Source organism: Rhinolophus sinicus, linkage group LG01, assembly GCF_036562045.2.
Source record: "Rhinolophus sinicus isolate RSC01 linkage group LG01, ASM3656204v1, whole genome shotgun sequence".
Lineage (NCBI taxonomy): Eukaryota > Metazoa > Chordata > Mammalia > Chiroptera > Rhinolophidae > Rhinolophus > Rhinolophus sinicus.
In genome coordinates this window covers 168,496,856-168,517,862 of record NC_133751.1, presented here as the reverse complement: position 1 = coordinate 168,517,862, position 21,007 = coordinate 168,496,856, and the positions used below count along the sequence as shown (strand labels likewise).

At 35.3% G+C, this 21,007-nt stretch overlaps 1 protein-coding gene across 1 annotated transcript; it reads right to left on the bottom strand.

Moving 5' to 3' along the window:
• Positions 1 to 1,359: 1,359 nt before the first annotated feature.
• On the bottom strand, positions 1,360 to 20,962 carry ZC3H15 (zinc finger CCCH-type containing 15). The gene is made up of 10 exons (XM_019754502.2): positions 20,743 to 20,962; positions 12,543 to 12,644; positions 8,195 to 8,306; positions 7,397 to 7,549; positions 6,901 to 6,992; positions 5,534 to 5,716; positions 4,001 to 4,147; positions 3,748 to 3,849; positions 2,862 to 2,985; positions 1,360 to 2,181 (listed from the first exon to the last, which is right to left on the bottom strand). The coding sequence occupies exons 1-10, from the start codon at positions 20,815 to 20,817 to the stop codon at positions 1,991 to 1,993; spliced, it is 1,281 nt and encodes a 426-aa protein (XP_019610061.2). The 5' UTR covers positions 20,818 to 20,962; the 3' UTR covers positions 1,360 to 1,990.
• Positions 20,963 to 21,007: the final 45 nt, after the last annotated feature.

Here is a 21,007-nt window from a genome sequence, read left to right as displayed (position 1 = left end):
ATTGTATTTGTAATAAAATAAAATTAAGGGCAAGATAGATGAAGGCCAATGTAAATTTAAAGAAGTGTAGGGATTAAAAAGTAACCTCCACACTGCAGCATTTTCCCTTTGACTCACTTATTAAAGAAAACTTGGTTTTTAAAATCACCTGTTTTCTGTAAGGTAGTAATATTTTAAATTAAACAACTAAAAGCCTTTAGCATACTTTTGTTTACATGGGCCTACCTTATATACATTTTTAAAAAAAACAACTTAAGGTCTAAAGTAAATGGATTCTAACTTTTATGAGATAATTCTTGGGAAAAATTTTCAATGGTTTCAGAAATAGATAAAAAAGATTGCTTGGGTTATAGCTTAGAAAGATTTAAGCTCTTTAGATTATTTTAAATGTTTCATGATTAAAAATGCAATAAATAACATTTAAAACCTTTTATATAAAAAAAATAGAACAATCTTTCATAGATAAAAACTTTAAAACTTAAGCTGTCTTTTTATATACAAAGTATTTAAGTAATTTCATTGTAAATGGGAAGTAAACTTGGGTCATGATCTACATTTGAAAAATGCCAATGATAGTACTTGGACTGAACAGCTAAGAAGTCAGTTTCTTTATTGACTTTGATGTTATCATTTAAAAAGATTCACAATCACGTTTTCTTAGGCTCTATAATTCTGAAGCACTTTAAATTTCATGTGCAAAGAAACTAAGACTCAAAGATTTAAAAATCATGCAACTCTCTGAGGCAGAAATGAGATTAGGACCCAAGACACTTGACATTTTAGTGCTATTATTATATATTAGCTGCCTTAAAGTCAATTTATATTTGCAAATAACAGAAGAAGCACTGTATTAATATTTGGAAATACACTTACATTAAAAAACAATAAAAAGGTATAACTAGTGCTATATATGTCACTAGCAAATCATGCCCACTTTAAATGTATTACTCAAATATTTCAGTGTATTTCAATGTCAAAGGCCTCAGCTCAGTTTTCTGGTGGATTTGTTCACACTTTCAAATACAAACTTCAGTATGTACTTTTATAACACCATGGATCACCACAATGATGCTTCAGTAGTATTTGCTTTAACTGTAGGTGATATTTAATTAGTTTGATGACCTACCAATTCAAGAATAATTCTTTCATATAAAATCACCTATATTGTCTCTTTTCTAGGCTAAGTATTAGTGTTAGTATATTGTTAATACTCTATAGTTCTGTAATCGAGTATTAAGAGAACTCTTTAAAATGTCTGTGCTTTCTGTGATAGTTAACTGTAACAATAGTTCAAATTCTCAAGCTAGAAATGCTAAGAAAACTTTCACAGAAAACTTAAAAAAAAAAATAAGGCCCATATTTGAATTTTAATGTATGATGGTCTTTATTTACAACTTTACTGGCAAAAAAGAGGGAAAAGTTTAAAACAGATTAACATGGCATTGCAGCTGATCCTGCCAGATTAAAGAAGTTTCATTTTAAATGTCCATCTAATTGTTCAAAAAGATACAATACTGAATCTGCATATGCAGTTTCCTTTATGAAGTACAGCACTCATATTTTAGGCAGCCTTTTAAACATATAAATACAAAAGAAATAAAATCATTCATTAAAAACTGAATTAAATAAAGGGTACTTTAAATTTAAATTTATGTTTTTCTTGTAACAACACATGCCCAATGAAAATCAAAAGCTGGAAAAGCAGTTACACTTCCTACTTGAGTGGACAGTTACACAATCAATCATTTTCTGCAATGACCATTATATTTTCAATTTATCATGAACTACTCTGAACTTACTATGAGATGTAGCCAAAGTCAGAAGACAAGACGTAGGGAGAATATTCCTTTTTTGAAGGAGAGTGAGCCCTCCAGAATATCAGCATGGGAAATAAACATCCTGTTGAAGAATTCTAGGTGGAAAAAAATTAATGTAGTCAATTTCAACTCATGCTGAGCCAGCTTAATTTTTTTCATTGACTTGTTTGGTGTCATTCTTCTAAATCAAGTGTGTTTAATTCTTCTTCTAGTTCATCCAAATCTTCCCCAGTAAAAAGATTTTCATCAACAGGAACAGCATCGATGGCTCCATTTTCTTGTCCCTCCCCTTCGCTGTCCTCTTCTAAATCACTTCTTTCACCATTTTCAGCCCTACCTCCGGAAGCTTCACTTAATTTGTTTTCTAAAAATAAAAACTGAAATCAGTAAGGCCTAGAAACAGAAAACACTATTTCATTAGTAACTGACAGACACAGTCTGATACCGCATGTGCTCTTTTACTTTTCCTACGAACTCTGGAACCGTTCATACGATTCCTTCTCTAATTGCAACCAAAGAATTATTTCTCATTTACCCTCTTTGATTTTTCTAAAACTCTTCTCTTAATTTTTCTCTGTCCTCAGTGTCTTTCCCAAGCTTTTCCTTTTCACTACTCTAAAACACTGATGCTGTGTGCTCTAGAATGTTTCATCCTATGTATTGCATGTCGGTGAATTCATTCATTCAGCTGGCAATACAGATGACTTTCAAACCTTCTCCTCCTGCAAAATGTTGCCACAGTACCATAGACAATGCCACTCTTAATAACCAAAACATCTCAACTACATGAGATCCTAAACTGAACTCATTAGCTACACCTCCAACTGATTTTTGCCCCCTTCTAGTCTCAGTTAATGGCTTCAATAGCCTCCCAGCCACCCACTCTACAGCCTCTACTACTCACTAATTTTATATACAGTCAAACCACACATTTATGTGAAACCCAGTCTGGTACCTATAGGCATCTAAGTTTGCCAAGCCTAGTCTAAACCCCATTAGACAGCTGCCTACTTCTTAGAATTACACAAAAGTTAGCACACTTACCATCCTTTTCTGAAGTATATGTGCTGAATCTCTCAAGACTGGCCACAGTAATACCTGTCTCATCCACATCTCTAGGGATGTACAGGCTTAAGTCTATGTCATTTACACTCACTGAATCATCAACCTTTAAAAATACATGGAAAAGAAAAGTTTTTACTAATTAGAACAGTTTTCATAAGTTACCTGCCTTTTATCTCTGATATTTATCTCAATGAAACAAAATTATTGCTAGTGCCAGTTAAAACAAATGACTGACTACTGCCAAAATTCATTTCTATAAACTTCTTGAAAAAAATAGCAATGCCATATTTGAAGCTGCTTCTTCTGACATCACACTTTACATACACAATACAATATTCTTATTTTTCAACTCCAATATGGAAGTCAAAATTTTATAACCACACAAAAAATAAACAGTCAGCTATGTGTAATTACTAGGTTTGCTTACAACCAAATGATTCTGCTGCTGTCTCCTGCTTCCTACTCTGTACTTTTTAGTGTCTCTGTCCCACGTTTTTTATTTTTTTAGTATAAAACATTAAATGAAAAGCCTTTTCTTTTGGAGGGAGAATAAAACACATACTTTTTATAGATAATATAACTAAGTGCTTAACTGTATACCAGGCACTGCTCTGAGTACTATAAAGAACTATATATAAGTATGAACTGATTAATTCATTTAATTTTTACAAGTACCTGTGATGTAAGGATTATCCTTATGTCCACATTACAGATGCAGGTGGAGGTGTAGAGTACAGGTAATTTCTCAGGTTAGAGTCAGGATTTGAACGAGGCCTCTGAGTTGGCACTCAACCCTGATGCTCTATTGTCACTCTATCCTCTTTCTCAATGCACATGAGGACATGAGGCCAAAGGTTCCCCTTACCTCATCACCACCTGTCCCCTGGGTATAACGGGTGTCATCTGCTTCCTCGTCATCATCATCAACCAGTTCAGGCCGGAATTCAAACACCTCACGACCACTGATCTATTCAGATACACAAATATATCAAGTAAGGACAAAATTCAAACACTTCTTGATCACTGATTTTAGACATGCACATTAAATAAGGATAACTTCTTGCATGACACAGAAATTATAAAATGAAAGAAAGAATAAAGAAGCATTTGGGACATACCACTAATGCTTTCCCTGCTTTGAAGTCTGCTTTTCTTCTTTCCATATCTTGCTCAAGTTTATCAATCTTTTCTTGTCTTTTCCTTTTCTTCCAGGCAAGAAAAGATTCTAGAGTAATTTTGGTAACATTTGGACCTAGGGCAGAACGCTGCAAAGATAAAAAAGTTAATGTTTTTCCCCAAGTCAACTATAATAGTATTTAATGGGTTTCTCTTAATGCAATTAAGTCCTTGCTTGTGAGTATTATGAGGACATTAAATTTAGAATAACCTGATTTATTTTTTTTTACATGGCAATGAGCAAAGCGAACGTCCAGAGATTACCAACATTTCTAAACACAATAAAATATATTATTCTGAACTAGATTTCTTTTCAAAATTGAAGGTGAGTAAAACTTCTCATGAGAAATTATTTTAATGTAAGTTAACTGCTGAAAACAATAAATATGAAAAGCACCATGATGATATCCAAGTTTCACTAGTGTTTCTCAGCAAATGAGAGAAAAAAGTACAAAAACAAAACACTACATGCTCCTCAGGCCCAATAATTGAGTAATACATATATAGAAAAATAATACTTGCTGAATATCTGCCAGGTATTCATTTTTAATGCTTTATACACATATGCTAACACATTAATCTTCACAAATAAGTAAACAGAGGGTGATGGGAAATCTACCAAAGTTTAACAACTAGTATGTGGTAGAACTAGAATACAAACAATCCTGAACATACTTGACTCCAAAGTCTACATTTTCTATTACAGTATATTACTGCCAGCATGAGACACCAAATAGTATGTCCATTTAAGAACAAATATATATAATCCCAACTTTAGACATTTACACAACATATTTAGATTATGCAGGAAATAGCAAAATGAAAATAGTTTGAAATGTACAACCCTAAATCTAGTATTTTCAATAATCTCAATATTTTTGTGTCACACCCACAAGCCCTATCTGCTAACTCAGTGACCCTATCTGCCAACTCGTAGAATAAAATTATTTCGTGCTGTGCCAGAGAGGAACACCTAAAGATGTTCTTCAAAGAGACTTATTCTCCTTGAGTCTAGGGATAATAATAAAACATACCACTGCAAGACTGTAGTAGAGTTGTTTCCTTCCATACAATGTTAATGATTAATACAATGGTGAAAAAATGAAACATCAGAGAAAAAAACACCTAAAACCTCAAGTTCAACCAATTTGAATATTGACTAAGCATTTAAATGAACTGATATACTAGTATATCAACTATATGGAAATAATTTATTTGATTAGCCTGTGGCCAGTACTTAAAAAAACTGTTTAATAATCGTAAATTTAATGTCTTAATTGGCTAATGATTAGGGCTAAGTTTACATTTTACACATACAAAAACATTTTTTAAAAAGTAAGGCAACTTTGGGAAAAGATCATTATTTTTTCCCTTTCATAACATGTTACTGCCCCCAAGTGGTAAATATTAAAATTTCACAAAAAATACTGCTTTAGTTTTTTTTTTTTTTATGGTATGAAAAAAATAATAGTTACCTCTCTTTCAATGAGATCTTCTAATGAAATTTCATCTTCTTTCTCTTCTTTCTTTTTATCTTTTTTCAACACAAATCCAGGAGGAAGTGCATGACGATACATGCAAATATCACCTCCTCCAGGGCACACCCAAAACCAGCCATATTTGTTGTTTTCAATAGCATCAAGGAAATGCTTGCACACCTATAGAGATAATATTATTCACAAGTAATGGCTCAGTGTAGTCCATTTTCAAGGTAAAACCATTTTCAAGGTTCCATAAATGCTTAAGTATATGGAACAAATACATTTCACTCAATCCTTCCTTAGGCTAACCATTCTGTACAGAGCACCCTTTGTGCAGAAATGTATTAATACATATAAATCAAATCTTAAAATACTTAATGCAAATGTAAATTCCCATGAGAAGATCTATATAAAATTTGTTTTCATCATTGTTCTAAATTCTGAATTATACAAAAAGGACTTGCCTCAGGTTAGCCTTTGTAAATATAACCTAGAAGTCTGATTTTTAAGTAAGAGAAACTATAAATGATTTTGTTTAGGTTTGATCTTTGCTAAAAACTAATCACATGCAGTAATGATATAAACAGTATTCAAATTACCTGAAATTACAGGCAATTTCTTACATCTAAGAATGGAGCAAGGTATAAAAGGATAGTAACCCTTCAAAACATGAATGGGTGCCAGATGCAATTGTATTGAAGCCTCAGGTAATAAACTTTGCAAATAAAAAGAAAAAAATTACTAATAAACAATATTCTTTTTGTGAAGAAATACAACAGATTTAAAACTAGTATTAGAATTTGTCTAGCACAGGCGAAGTATTTCTCTGTAACTGCATTACATATAAATATTGTGACCACAAATGCAGGGTCTGAGAAATAAGGCGCCAACTTTTAAAAGCACATTTCCTGGAATATTAGAGTCACTACCGACCAAAAACTCATTTTGCTATTAACATGTAACAGTATTTTCACCCGTGATTTAAAATGTCTCCCCACCATTAAAATAGAATAAACTGATTAAGTGGGTTAGTTTAACAGTTCTCCCTCTATTCACTCTGCACAAAAAAATAAGAAAAGAATTCTTATCTGAATATGTGATTGTGTTCATACACATTTGAGAAAGTAAGATTACCTCAGAAAATGGCATTCGAAGTACTTCAGTCACATGTTTTTCAAAGGGTATTTTTGAACAAGAATCTAATTTTGTATAACTTACACTTCTAAATTCCAAAAAATGTCAATGCACCTTATCTTTATGAAAAGATCCAGTAGCTTAAAGACTAATCCAATACAAAATAGCAGCAAACACTTTGCCACATAATTGTGATAAATACCACTCAATTCAAGAAAAGGACATACTATTTGAGTTTTTGGTTTTTTCTTTTCCGCCTCACCGTGCTTCTTGTTCACCACTTCTTCCAGTTTTTTCTCGTCCCAATTATCCATAGTATCTAAATAAAAAAAGAAATGAAGACTAAACATTGTATCTCCAGTTCACAGAACACATTGTAGATCTCCTTAGACAGGAAAGCTATACGACTCAACACTATTTTTTAAAATACCAAAGGTAGGAATAACAGTGTTGTGAGATTATTCACTAAAATCCTAAACAATTTAGGCAAATGAGAGGTGGCATTATAAGAAAGAGTCAGAGACAAATCCAAAATAAGTGACTGATTTTTAAACATCTTCATTTATGGCATAATGCAGTAAACTCGGATTATGAAAAACAAATGTTCTTTACAAACATAGTCCCACTGAGAGTGAAATATTCTTCAAGTTACTAAATATCTTAGTAACAACAAACCAAAAGTAAAAGACATTTAACATTATGAAAATGTTTTCTTAAAAGTACCTTTTTCAAGTTCTTCATCTCTTGCATCAATGTAAACGCTTCGCTTTTCACCCTTTCTCTCCAGAGTCAGGTCATGAGAGAACTTACACTTATCTCCTTTAGTACACTGTCCTTGCTTGAAGAATGCACATACCACGGATTTAGGATCTGCACCTACATCAAATGGCATATAATATTTGTATTTCAATCTGCCAGATCATAAAGTATGCTTCTCTCTGTGATAAAATTACTTTGGGTTAACTTGTTATTTTCCTGATATGAAAGGAAAATACTACTTACGGGTATTAGAACATTTCTTTTCAAGTTCTTTCTATAGCATTTTATATCTATTTTTGTTTTTGATTCTTACCATAAAAGGGGACAGGAGATATGAAACCAAACAAACACATAAGTTATTTCATAGTAACTTGTCTAGTTGGCAGTTAATGAGGCAGGAGGCAAAAGAGAAATATAAACGCAGATATAATGTTAAGAATTTGGGAGTTACAGTTTATATGACCATAGGTTTGTCTTGGCTACTACCAAAGCTTAGGTTTTATAAATCAACCAGTAGTAGACTGTCTAAATCTTTAATTTTGCCTTAAGTAGGAAGTTAATGGCTAGAGTTAGACACAGCTGTCCACACATATATAGAGGAATCATAAGAAAGTCATTGATATAGATTATTTTGACAAAGGGAGTATCATTTTCATAGCAGATACAATTTGCTTATGATCTAAAGAAAATATACATCAAATTTAAGAGTTTTTAAAGATGAATCAGTTGATAAAAATAATGCTTCTAAAATTTAAAGTTTACCTTTACTTATTTTTTGAGCAGCAACTACAGGTTTGAACAGCTCATTTAGCTCTTGCAATTCTTTCTTCTTATCATCTTTCTTCAATTTCTTTTCAGCTTCACTTTGTGCTACCTGTAATATTCCCAGATATAATATAAAAATTTGATTTCGTATAATCAAATTGCTTTCATTATACAATAATATATGTAACACTAACGTAAAAAAGATATTTGTATATTTATATGTATACAGTCCTTACCTCAGTGTCAGTTTTACAATGGCCTTTCAGTATACATTAAATTGTGTGGTTAAACCATAAAACAAAACTGCTAAATATTGTAGCAGTTACTTTAAAAAAAAAGTCTATAAATGATACCATGCCAAGTTAAAAGCATATTCAAAAGCTTATAGCGATAAGCATTTATTAAGCATTTGCTACATGCCCAGCATTTTTAGCAAAATAATTCTCACCTAGGATTTTCTTCTTGTAACAACCCACTCCCCAGAAATACGTGGGTGCATTTTGAAGACCAGAGATGCAAACATCCTGAAATGTGCAGTCTCACACAATAAAGAATTGTACCACCAAAAATACCTGTGTAGTAGCCTTGTGGAAAAACACTGGGCCAAATCAATGTGGGAGATTAAACAAAACAAACATGACATATGACATAGGTCCAGGCACACAATTTACATACCTAATATGATTAGAGGATTCATCCAAATATTTATATGTCGGATCCTAAGTTAGATGACAGGGAATACAAAGATGAAAAGACAAAGATGCTTATTTAAAGAAACTCAGAATCTAGTGGGAAGATAGACATGTCAACAACTATAACATAATACACATGCTCAGGGAACAAGAAACTCCTATACGCCTAAGAAAATTAGATTGACCTAATACTTTATGGATGAATTGTTCTGATACACAAGAAAAGGGATACAGAGAGCCAGGCAATGAAAAGATACAAAGACCAAAAGGAACAAGGTTCAAGAAACATCAATGAGAAGTTTGGACTGCATCATTAGGGGATAGAATAAGACTCAAGGGTTTAAAAGTCAGCCAGTGACACAATCAGATTGTTTTTTATAAAGATTACGATGGCAACTTTGTGAAGGATGGACTAGAAGGAGCCCAAGAATGAAGGCAAAGACCATTAGGAGGCTGACAACTGCTGTAGGCAACAAAACCCAAGAGCTTAAAATAGGCATTAGTAGCAAGGATAGAGAAACGAGAGGGAGAGCTCTTATAGAGGCAGACTGGATAGGACTAATTGACTGAACCTGAGGTGCAAGGGAGAGGGAGGGGTCTAGGAGGATTATCATAGGTATGCTTAGTGCTGTTAAACAAGACAGGGAATACAGGAAGAACAGGTTTCAGGGTAGAAGGTGGAGATGAGCTTGGTTTTAGACATACTGAATAGGAGATGCTTATAGAGCATCAGGGTGGAGCACAGAAGACAGCTGAGCATGGATCTTGACTCCTAGAGACAGGGTCTGTTTTGAGACAAAGATATTAAAAATAGCAGCTTACAGATAATTAAAGGCTTGGTGGGTGTATATGAGATTACTCAAGGACAGCATAAAAAGTGACAAAAGCAGAAGATAGTTCCCTGAAGAACAGCAATATTAAATGAGCCAACAGGACCTAAAAAGCCCATTAAAGGAACCAAGATATATCAAAGAAATAAGTAGAAATCTGGGACAAAAAAGTATTCAAGGAAGAAGAAATTTTAAGAAGGGAATGGCCAAATCCTATTAATAAGGTTAAAGACTTTCCAAATCCTGACTTCGATCGTGTGGTAGATGTGTTTAAACAGAAAAAGGAGGGAAAATTTCTTTTTCAGTTTTAGTAAAAGTATCATTTGCTCATTAGGCCCATCTCAAACATCTGTGGGGCCCAGAGCAAGAGTACAATGGAGACCTACAGAACATTTTGGTAAACATTTATGCTAGAAATCAAACTAATGTTAAATAAAACATGGTTTGATTGACAAATATACCTCATGACCTGGAAGAACAGGTTGAAATTTAAAACGCTCAGGGGTTCCATGGAGTTCCACACTGCGCATGGCAGTAAAGCAAGAGTCCACCCCAGCTCCTTTTTTTCCCATACAGAGTTTCATCCCACCACATGCGCAGGGAAGTGGAAGGTGCGGAGGAGGACGTGGTATGGATCCAGGCTCTCTCCACACTCCTAGCACACATCCTCCCCCTTGACTACTTCAGGCTTATTTGCAGTGCACTGTACTCTCAGACGGACGTGGGGTACCATCACATCTGCAGGCCCTGAGCTATTGTGGGAGGCGTGGTGCACAATCTGGGTGAGCATACATCCTTGGCCTCAATGACTCCCTGCCTGTGTGGAGAGGTACATCTGGAGGTGACAGAGTGGAGAGTCAACCTGTACAGCAGAAGGACTAGGAAGGGGCACTTTGGCCCAACTTTAACAGCAGGACTGCTGCTCATTTCTAGTGTTAAATATGGTGGTTAGGTACCTCACGTTTGCAGATAAAAGCCCAAATATCTAAGAAATCATAAAAAAGACAATACTGAATGTACTACCAAACCTAACACCATCACACATTTATTTTATGGCTTTCTCAGGTCTACAATATCTCAAATTACCAGTCAACATACTTCGCACTAGAAGAAAAAACAGGAGGAGGGGGAAAAGGATTGAATAAGGGAAGAAAGTGATTTCTTCTTACACCTATATTTACATTACATTCTCATTTAACCACCATAGAAACCCTGCAAGGATAACTGCCCTTCCACTATACAGATAAAGTGTCACTAAATAATTTAAGGTCATGTAACAAACAAGTCAGGGGGATTCACACCCAAGTTGATCTGACCCCAAGGCCTGAGCACACATTTGTACTAAAATGGGTGTGGGAGGATCAATAGTTTCTGGTTCTACAATCAAGCTGCGTATAAGAGAAAGAAAAGTGTTGGAGGCACTAATTTGTAGACAGCATATGTGAGAGAAATTTGTTTCAGATAGGGGTTAACAATCTCACAAACATATATGCTGATATTCTCAGATGAAAAAAAAAAAAGTGTTTCCAAAAGCTAAGGAAAAGGAGATAGTGTGGTGAAAAAAGTACTTTTTAAAATAAAGATCTGAGTCTATAAAATTCAAGAAAGTCAAAAATCTAGAGAACTTGAAGAAAACAGAACTAAACTTTTTAATGATTTGCCAATGAATAAAATAATTTAAAAATTCATATGGAAAAATGCCTAAGAAAAGCCAAGGAAAATAGAAAAGAAGTAACATTTGGGGGAAAGGACTTGCCTTAATAGCTAACAAAATATGTGACTATAATCAAAATCAATGTGATACTGATTTTGAAGGGTAGGTAATATATAGAATAAAGAATCCAGAAATAGATCCTAACATATCTGATACTTTAATATACGTCAACAGCAGTACTTCACTTCCGTGGGATAAATGATGCTGGTATTAAGTGGATATTCGTTTGAAAGAAAATAAACTTAAGTGACATGTACATTTTTATGAAAAATTATAGACTGAAAATAATTAGCAAAAGTCTAGGAAAAACACAAATCCAGTGGCAGGGAGACTTTTTAATCATATAAAAGAAAAGCTAAACATCTGATAATACAAAATCTAAAAATTGTTGTACAGCAAAATGTAACAGAAACATCACAAATTATCTATAATGCATACAAAAGGTGTCTCATAAATTGACAAGAGAAAGAAAAAGCAAAGAATTTGAATAGGCAAGTCAGAGAAGTACAAACTCAAATAGCCAACAAGCTTATGAAATGATGCTCAAACTCACCAGTAGTGAGGGAAACAAAGTGAAAATGAGGTATTACTTTATACTTGTCAGATTGGAGAACATTAAACTGTAGTACCTGTAACTCATGCACTGAAAACAAAAATATGAAGTATTACAACCCCTATGGAAAGTGATCAGGCTTATTTATTAAAACTAGAAATCCATTTCCCTTGATCTAGAAATGTGCCACCAGACAATTTATACCACAAAAAGCACAAATGTATGTAAGATACATGTAGAAGGATGTTTCCTGTAGTATCATTTTTAGAGTCAGAAAACTAAAAACAAAGGGATCACTTTTAAACAGTGAAATGGGCAGATACAGTACATCCACATGGTAGAACAGTATGTGACCATTAGACTAAATTAGGAGCTATATCAAGATGTCTGGAGAAATATCATCTAAGAGGTACTGCTGAGTAACACAGGTAAGATACAGAGAAGAGTAGGATTTCAATTTGAAATACAGTTATAGTACCAAATATTTTTCATATGTAACAAAATATGTAACAAATATTTTTCATATGAAGAAAATGGAGAAATTTAAGTGATTTACCTGACGTGGATTTTGTTGACCAAATTTAACTTGATGAGTGACAGCCTTGATAAACTTCTGTTGCTTTGCTCCTTTCTTATTCTTTAGACCAAAAGTTTTGTCCTAAGTGAGAAAGAGTATAAAAATATCTTAGTAATTTATATTAATTTCTTATCAGTATTTTTCAGTCCTATCTAAACATCATTCTTTCATTTACTCATTGGTAAGAATATAATTTTTTACTATGCTATACACTGACAGTGAAAACACTAAAACATCAAATCAAAGCAACATATGATCTCAAAACATCACCCAGGAATCTTTAAAATTCAATACATATTTACAACTATCAAAATTAACCCTGTTACTCTATGATGCTTCTTCTAGTGTGTTTTGGAACATCAGTTCGGAATGCCAAACTGTTATAGCACGATAAGAAGTCCTAGTCAAATAAATGCTTGGTTAACAGTGTTTTTTAATTTTAAGCACAAGATATCTTAGAGCCTTTACCAGAAGGGTACAGTAGGCAGCAATTCCAAATCTTATTCTACCTCAGAATGCATTTTTCTTGGAGTATGAGGGATTATGCACTACTGAACACATTTTAGGGAAAACTGCCTAAGAAGATACATTAAGTTTTGGACTGGTTTTTTGGGTAGAGTTATCCTCTCAAAACAATTAAATTTAAACAATTCAAACTATTAAAAAGTATACATTCCTAGCTGTTGCTAAAATGGAAATATTAAAATTGAAGTACACATAACTAGAAAGTTATTTAAATTTGGAATATTAATATATAATTTGGGAAAGCTATTACTGTAATAGTTATCACTTATGGAATACTGATTATTTACAAGGCACTAATCGTGATCTCTAGCTAGCTATTCTTATATATTAAGTATGCAGTATGAAAAACATTTAGAAGTCATCACACACACATGAGTGTTTGGGGGCTATAGTGGGTTAAACAGCCTCTCCCCAAAATTCAAGTCTACTTGGAACCTCAGAAAGTTAGCTATCTAGAAATAGGCCTTTGCAGATACAATAACATAAACTAAGGTCACACTGGATTAGGGTGGGCCCTACATCCAATGACTGGTATTTTTATAAGAGAAGAGGATACACAGAGAGAGAATGCAATTTGAAACAGGCAGCGACTGGGGTGACACAGCTATATACCAAGGAATGCCAAGGATTGCCAGAAGCTACTAGAAACCAGGAAGTCAAGGAAAGATCTTCCTTAGGGCCTTCAGGGGGAGCATGGCGCTGCCTACACCTTGATTTCAGACATTCAGCCTCCATACCTGAGAGAGAACAAATTTCTATTGTTTTAAATCACCCAGTTTGTGGTATTTTACCATGGCAGGCCTGGGAAACTAAACTAATACTAAGGCTTGACTAGTGGGGCTTCACCCTAAGGTGAATGGGGAGCAAGGATGTCAGGAAACCACCAATACTGGTATCTGAAGTCTTTTTTCTATCTTGTCTGTTTCTCTGGAGAAGGATCCTCCAGCTGGGAGAGCAATACACCTGTTTAAAGGACTAGAGGAGAGAGTGGGTGGGACAGAGTGTCTCTTGGCTTATTGCACAGACTCCTTAGTGGCCATTTTCAGGCTCACATTTTAACCACCTCTCCCTACCTCCTTTGGGCCTAGAGCTCCAGAAGCAGAGAGGCCTCTTGATTTGTCCCCTCCCCTCCTGTTTCTTGCAAGGGTGATCATCTGGCTAAATGGTGGTAGTTAAGAACTATTATCTACTCCCATTATTGAATTTTTCCAGAATTCTGCAGAACAAATCTACTTGCTTCTCAATGGCACAGTGCTAGGTAGGCACTCACACCTGAGCACTCTGCTCTACTAAGCCAGATACCAACTCATCCATCCACTAACAACCTTCATATACTGAGGTTCAAAATTAAAGATGCCTCCTAATTTCAAGATGGAATTAGTATTTCTTATTCTCTTGTTTACAGATGGGTTTCAGAAAGGAAGAAGAGGCAAAAAGGTCTTTACTTTTGAAAGTAACCTGAGACCATCTGAGAGACATTTAATCTGAAATAAAGTGGCTATTTTAAAGCCTTCATTTTGGTATTACTTCTAAGGAAAGGGACAGAATAACAAGAAGTATTATAGGTACAGAATACCTACCGTGTTTCCCCGAAAATAAGACCTAGCCGGACAATCAGTTCTAAAGCGTCTTTTGGAGCAAAAATTAATGTAAGACCCAGTCTTATATTATGTTAGATAAGACCGGGTCTTATGTTAGAAAAGACCCGGTTTTATATTATAGTAAAATAAGCCCAGGTATACCTACGTGGATAAGCTGCAAATGGAAAACAGTATTGAAAGGATTAGTACTTGAAAAGTCAACACAACATAATTTTACAGCATCTCAAAACCAATACATAGATCTTTCAAAGTTCTTAAGATCACAGAATTTAAGAGGGTTTTAGTTCTAAAAGGTTATTTCTCATTGGGAAATATCTCTTCATTCATATCTATATCCATCTATATACCAAAACTTGAATTCTCCCTACTTAAACGCCTATCTCATGTTTTAATATCCTATCGTATTACAAATTCTACACGAATTTTCTATAGCCTAAGAATATTTTTAAAAAGGTAGGAGGCACATGCAAGTTGAAATTCTCTGCAATGAATTTTTTGTGGTTGCATTCCCTTGTTTTTATAGAGAAGAAAGTTTAACACTCAATCCAATTAGAAGATAGTCAAGGGTAATGTGACATATGGAGGGAGGGGAATCACATGCAGCAACCAGGCGTGAAAGGCCATACTTTCCTTTTACAAAGTGAACTCTTATGAGGGTGGAGGGGAGAACTCTAGATAAAAAATATTACCAGGATCAAAATGCAACAGCATCTGCATATACCTCACCAGAGAAGAGTTCAACCTATGCCCCATATTTAACTATAAAGAAGCAAACTATGAATAAAGACCAAACAGAAAAGTAGATACTAATATATGAAGACTTAGGAATGAAAAAAGTCCCATAAGGGGACCTAGAAAGCTAGAAAAGAAAGTGCTCGTAACAACAGTAGAGGTGTTATCAGCTCCAGATCACAGAAGAAAAACAGGTTTTCAAGGTTTAATTACACTCACTGCTTTAACACACAACCAATCTAAAGAGATAAATGAGTTGTGAAGTCTTTAACTAGTTTAGAGCTCAGAAATTACTTTTTTTCAGATAGAGGACACTTATTTATCTAGCAGTTACTAAACATAAACTCCTGAATATATATTTTATTGAATCCTCTTAACAATCCCATAAAATACTTAATATACTATTATCTTACTCTGTAAATGCGGAAAACGAAATTCAGAAATGTTTAGTTGTTTTGAAGTAACACAGTTATAAGGGGCAGGCTGTATACATAGTGTAATGATTTCAGAGTATAAGCTCTGCCTAAATTTTAATCCCAAATGGAACTGGGCAAATTACCTTCTTTGCCAGTTTTCTTATTTGTAAAGTGGGTATCACACTAACCTCTTAGGATTGTGAAAGTTAAAAGATTCACCAGAGAGACAGTACAAGTACAGAACAGTGGTTAACAGAAAGGACTCTGGAGCCAGATTTCCTGAGTTTGAATCCTGGCTCTGATACTTGCCATTTTAGTAACTTTAGGTAAGTTATTTAACCACTGTGCCCGTTTCCTCAACTGTATAAAGAGTAATACTTAGCCCACTGAGAGAATTAAAGGAGCTATGTAAAGTTATCACTTATAGATGGCTTGTTTCTCTTCTTTATAATTCCCCAAAACCCCAAGAATTGCGTCTGGCTTGGCTCAGTAAATGTTAACTATTAAGTGACACAGATGACATCTGAACCAAGGTACACTGGACTCTAAGCAAAGTCCTTGTTCTTTCCACCATGAAAATCTACTTCCCAGAGAAACCTAGTTAGATTATTGGGTCTGTTGGTACACAACAAGCTTTCTGAATGCCACATGTAGATCTAGGATACCAACAACACCTCTTGAAAAACAGGACGGTTTGCAATTTGGAATACTTCAAAAGGGCTTCCTCCCTTTTTCTTTAGATTAGTATAGACCGTTACCTAAAGATTAACCTGGATTTGGGGGAAGATATGAGGTTAGGTTATAAGGAATGAACCGTGTATGTGTTTCAGACTTGGGAACACAAAGGAGTTCAGAAAACAGTTAATTCTAAGAAAAGGATGGCCCCCTAAGGCTCCAAGAACTTTAACATTCAGTGAATTCCAGATTTCATTTAAAACTTACTCTTTCTGTGCCCCACCCCTCAGTGTAATGCTGCTTCTTTTACAGGCCAGCCTCCACTCCATAAGATGTTTGAAAAAATGAAGGGACAGGAGGGCAGGTCAATACTGAATAGTGCTCCAAGAAACCTGGGGTCTACCTTTTGGGACACTAGGATAAGCAGAGCCTAGCACTGTTTTACTTCATTAGTTTTCCCCCGCCAAATGCACCGTCGAATGTATTTTTGTTGTCCATCCAGGCAATGGATACTGCAGCTAGTTAATCCAGTTTCAAGTAATCAACAGTTGACCTAGGCTGAAGTTTTTCATTGCCAGCAATCATTTCTCTTTCTCCATCCTATACACCCCTGGGTCATATTTCCATAGGTGTCTATGTATTGCTAATTCCTTGCAGCTACAAGTTCTCAGCTGGACATCTTCTACTTGTTTGCCCTAAACCCAAAGATTATTTGCCCCTACCATAATCAAACTTTCTATTTCTCAAAGGTGACTTCAGTTTATTAAAATTTAGCTGTAAGTAAAGCAAATGGTACATGCCATTCGGGACAACCATGTGACTGTCTAACAGAACCATAACCCTTTTTGATATATTCATTTCAGAAAGAAAATAGCTATTAATACAAATGAATTCAAGAAATTTTGGGGAGTTTAAAGAGGGAAAAAAATGCAGACAATATAAAGAAATTATTTCAAGAGACAGAAAATAAACACTGTATAGACAGTGCAGGTCGGTCTGATTATTTCTCTTTACTTACAATATTGATAAATAACAGCTACCACTTATTGAACACGAACCCTATGTCAGTATTTACATGTCATCTCTTTAACCCAGTTCTGTAATACAGGAATTAGCTCCATTTTGCTAATGAGAAACTGTAGTTCAGATAGGTCATGTAACATGCCTAAAACTAGTGTTTGAGATTTTAATTTGAAATGTGGGACTCAAACCCAGGTCTGACCCCAAAGCGGGTGCTTCTTTCATTAATTTATGTTGTTTCTCTTGCTTCTTTTTACTCCTTCTTTACTTCTCAAAAGCTACATGTTGTTTTTCTATAGTGGGTGCCTATGGTGGTGGCAGTGGAAGCAATAGAGGTACAGAAGAGGGGACAGGTAGGTAGGGCTATCACTTATTTTGAAGTCTATTCAAAAGTGCTGCTTAAAAACATATGTTCTACATAATTACAATTTTGACCAACTTAAAATTTCAGGTACTATTTCTGTAAAATCTCTCACAATTAACTGGACTCTGGAATAAGTATTAGTCTTACAAGTCAAAATAGACGATAAAGAAACACTTTTTGACAAAAATTATGATAGAGATCAATAACCAGTATGAACCCGGTTTCAATTATGTTCATTTATCAGTTTGTCATAAAATATATTTAACTTTTAAGTACCTTGCAACAGCCATTGAGACATGCTAAGGCTTAGGGAAATTTTTTTAACATGTCACTGCAGTATTTAATAAAGTGGAATATATTGTTTTCTCACCAGGCTGGATAACAGAATATTCTCTATAAATCTCGCTTTACAACAAATGATGCAACTCACCACTACAATTCACAATACTGTTGTACCTCTCCAGTGGTGGCAGACATCCATGCAGGACATTTGAGTCTGCAAACCTTACTACCATTAAACTAACAAAAAAAAAAGCATTCATCATGTAGGTTAAATGTGGGGGGGAAAATACAGGCTTAATTTCACCATTCAGGATCTTTTCTGTCAGCTAAAGAAGGAAACTATCTTATTTTGCATTTTTCTTCGGTGAAGAAACTAACATTGCTTTCTCCTCAGGTTAAAAAGAGCCATAATATATCTATCATTTTTAGTTGACGGATACTACAAATAACTTTCATATATAATTCCTTTAAACAAAAATACCAGTCCTACTAATTAAAAGTAAAACAAATAATGTACAACATAATATAGTCAATAATATTGTGATAGCATTGTACAATGTCAGATGGTTCTAGACTTATCTTATGGTGATAACTTTTTTAGATATATAAATGTTGAATAACTATGGCATACACCTGAAACATAATACTGTTTGTTAGTTATAGCTCAATAAAAATCTTAAAAAAAAAAAAAGCATCTTTAAAAATATCCTTAAAAAAGTAAATCTTTAAGAAAAAAAGTAAAACAAATAATTGAATATAAAGTAGTCCACCTTATCTGTGGTTGGTTACTGTTTTCAGTTACCCGCAGTCAACTGCTGTCTGAAAATATTAAATAGAAAATTCCAGAAATAAACAACTTATTAACTTTTAAATTGTGTGCAGTTCTGAGAAGCACAATGAAATCTCTCACCATCCCACTTGGGATGTTAATCATCCCTTCGTGCAGCATATCCATGGTGTATATGCCATCTGCCAGTCACTTAGTAGCCATCCAGGTTATCAGATTATCAGAGGGGAGAGACCACATTCACATGTTTTATTACAGTATGTTGTTATAATTGTCTATTTTATTATCATTGTTGCATAAAATATACTTTAAATAGTCATGTAAAATTTAATTTCACATCTATATGGGAGTTTTACTTTGCATCATGGTCAGTAAAGGCAATTCAAGCTCAGTAAAGGAAAATGACAAAATGTCATCCCCAATATCCTTGGTTTACGTAGCACTGAATGCCATTAGATCACCATCCCCAGAGATCTACCTATGTGCCAGAACCCAGATTGTTCAAAAACGTGATACTAGCAGACACAGGTATTAAGATGGCAATCATGATGTTTTTCAACTTCTGGCTAGCTACTTCATGACAGTTCTAAATAGAACAAATTGGCAATAAGAATAAAGGTGATGCTTCAGAGTTGGAACTTAACCAAACTTACTAGAAATCTTCATTAGCATGCTAATTAAATCAAATCAGCACACTTTATTAAGAACAACAATCAGTTACAGAAATAAACGTCTCATTTCAAAACACCCCACATGCATTTTGGTTACATCCTAATAAAAAGTAACTACTCCATAAAATGCTGTCCATTATTCAGATACACTTTATGCAGGAAAATGGTCATGACTTTTCCCAGTTACAACCAAAGCACACTAAGAACTATTTATTTTGAGACGGAATCAAGGGAAAAAATACTTCGGTGGGGGCTATTTGATTCGTTTATAGGATCTCAAATACAGTTCACTCGCTTAAGGAAACTCATTAACACAGTCGTTGAAAGACAAATAGAAAACATTTAAGGTCAATTACGTTCCTTGGCCACTAAAGAGCTATATTTTCAATGCATTAAACGAATATATCTACTGGTATGTACATACTATATAGATACATATAAACAGATTCGGGTATAGCACTTAACACAGCTAGTGACTCTGAAACCTAATCTTTTAAAGCGTTATTCGTTTTAACTTAATTCAGAATGTACGTAGCAAGCTCCATGTAGAAGACCGTGGACTGCGACCTGAGAGAAGCTTCCACTCTTTAAGGAACTTGGAACAGTTTAGAGATAAACCGAAAAATCCACAAAGCAGTAATTTGTTGGCTCCAAGAAGTAACTACTACTCCTACCTGATGGGTAAAGTAAAAAGGAACACAAAGGCTCGTCATGAGTCGGCCTTTCTGAAAGAGACTGGCCCGAGCCCGTTCGGCGTGTTTTTTAAAACACAAGCCCAGAAACCTCTACAATTTTGAGGACTAGTGAAGGATAAAACCCTGTGGCAGGCACCGGGCGGAGAGTGGGGTGTCGTCCCGCACCGGGGTCGATGAAGGCAAGCGTGTGAGAGAAGCAAATGCTGGGTGCGGGGGCGCCAGCAGCGTCACTATAGCGATGAGACGCAGAGAGCGTCATCAGGGGGCTGGAAAAGGGGCTGTGGGCCACACAGAGCCAAACGGAAGGACACATGGCTCCGGACAACGCGAGCATGGGCCGGGGGGCGGGGAACCGGGAGGCTGCTTCCCTGAGGGCTCGCGGCGTGAGTGGGGGAGGGGACTGGTACTCACTTCAATAATCTTCTCCTTCTTTTTCTGCTCCGCCTTTTTGCTGCCCCCGGCCTGCGCCTGTTTCTTGGGGGGCATCGCGGAGACAGGTGGCACCGGCCAGACTTAAGCGCAGCTGGACACCGTCAGGGTATCTGTCCCTGCGGCAGGAAAAGGAGGAAGACGCGGGCCGCCGTCGCTGCCGCACCGCACGGAAAACTAGGCGCTCACTCACCGCTGAAACGCGGCCTTTACGACAGGTCGGTGCCGCATAGCATTGTGGGTAGTG

Excerpts from the sequence above, each read along its gene's own strand:
- ZC3H15 (XM_019754502.2), bottom strand. The coding sequence starts at position 20,817 with ATGCCCCCCAAGAAACAGGCGCAGGCCGGGGGCAGCAAAAAGGCGGAG. Across the intron at positions 12,645-20,742 it reads AGAAGGAGAAGATTATTGAA|GACAAAACTTTTGGTCTAAA; the intron begins GTGAGTACCAGT and ends TTTCTCACTTAG. Across the intron at positions 6,993-7,396 it reads AGATGAAGAACTTGAAAAAG|ATACTATGGATAATTGGGAC; the intron begins GTACTTTTAAGA and ends TTTTTTATTTAG.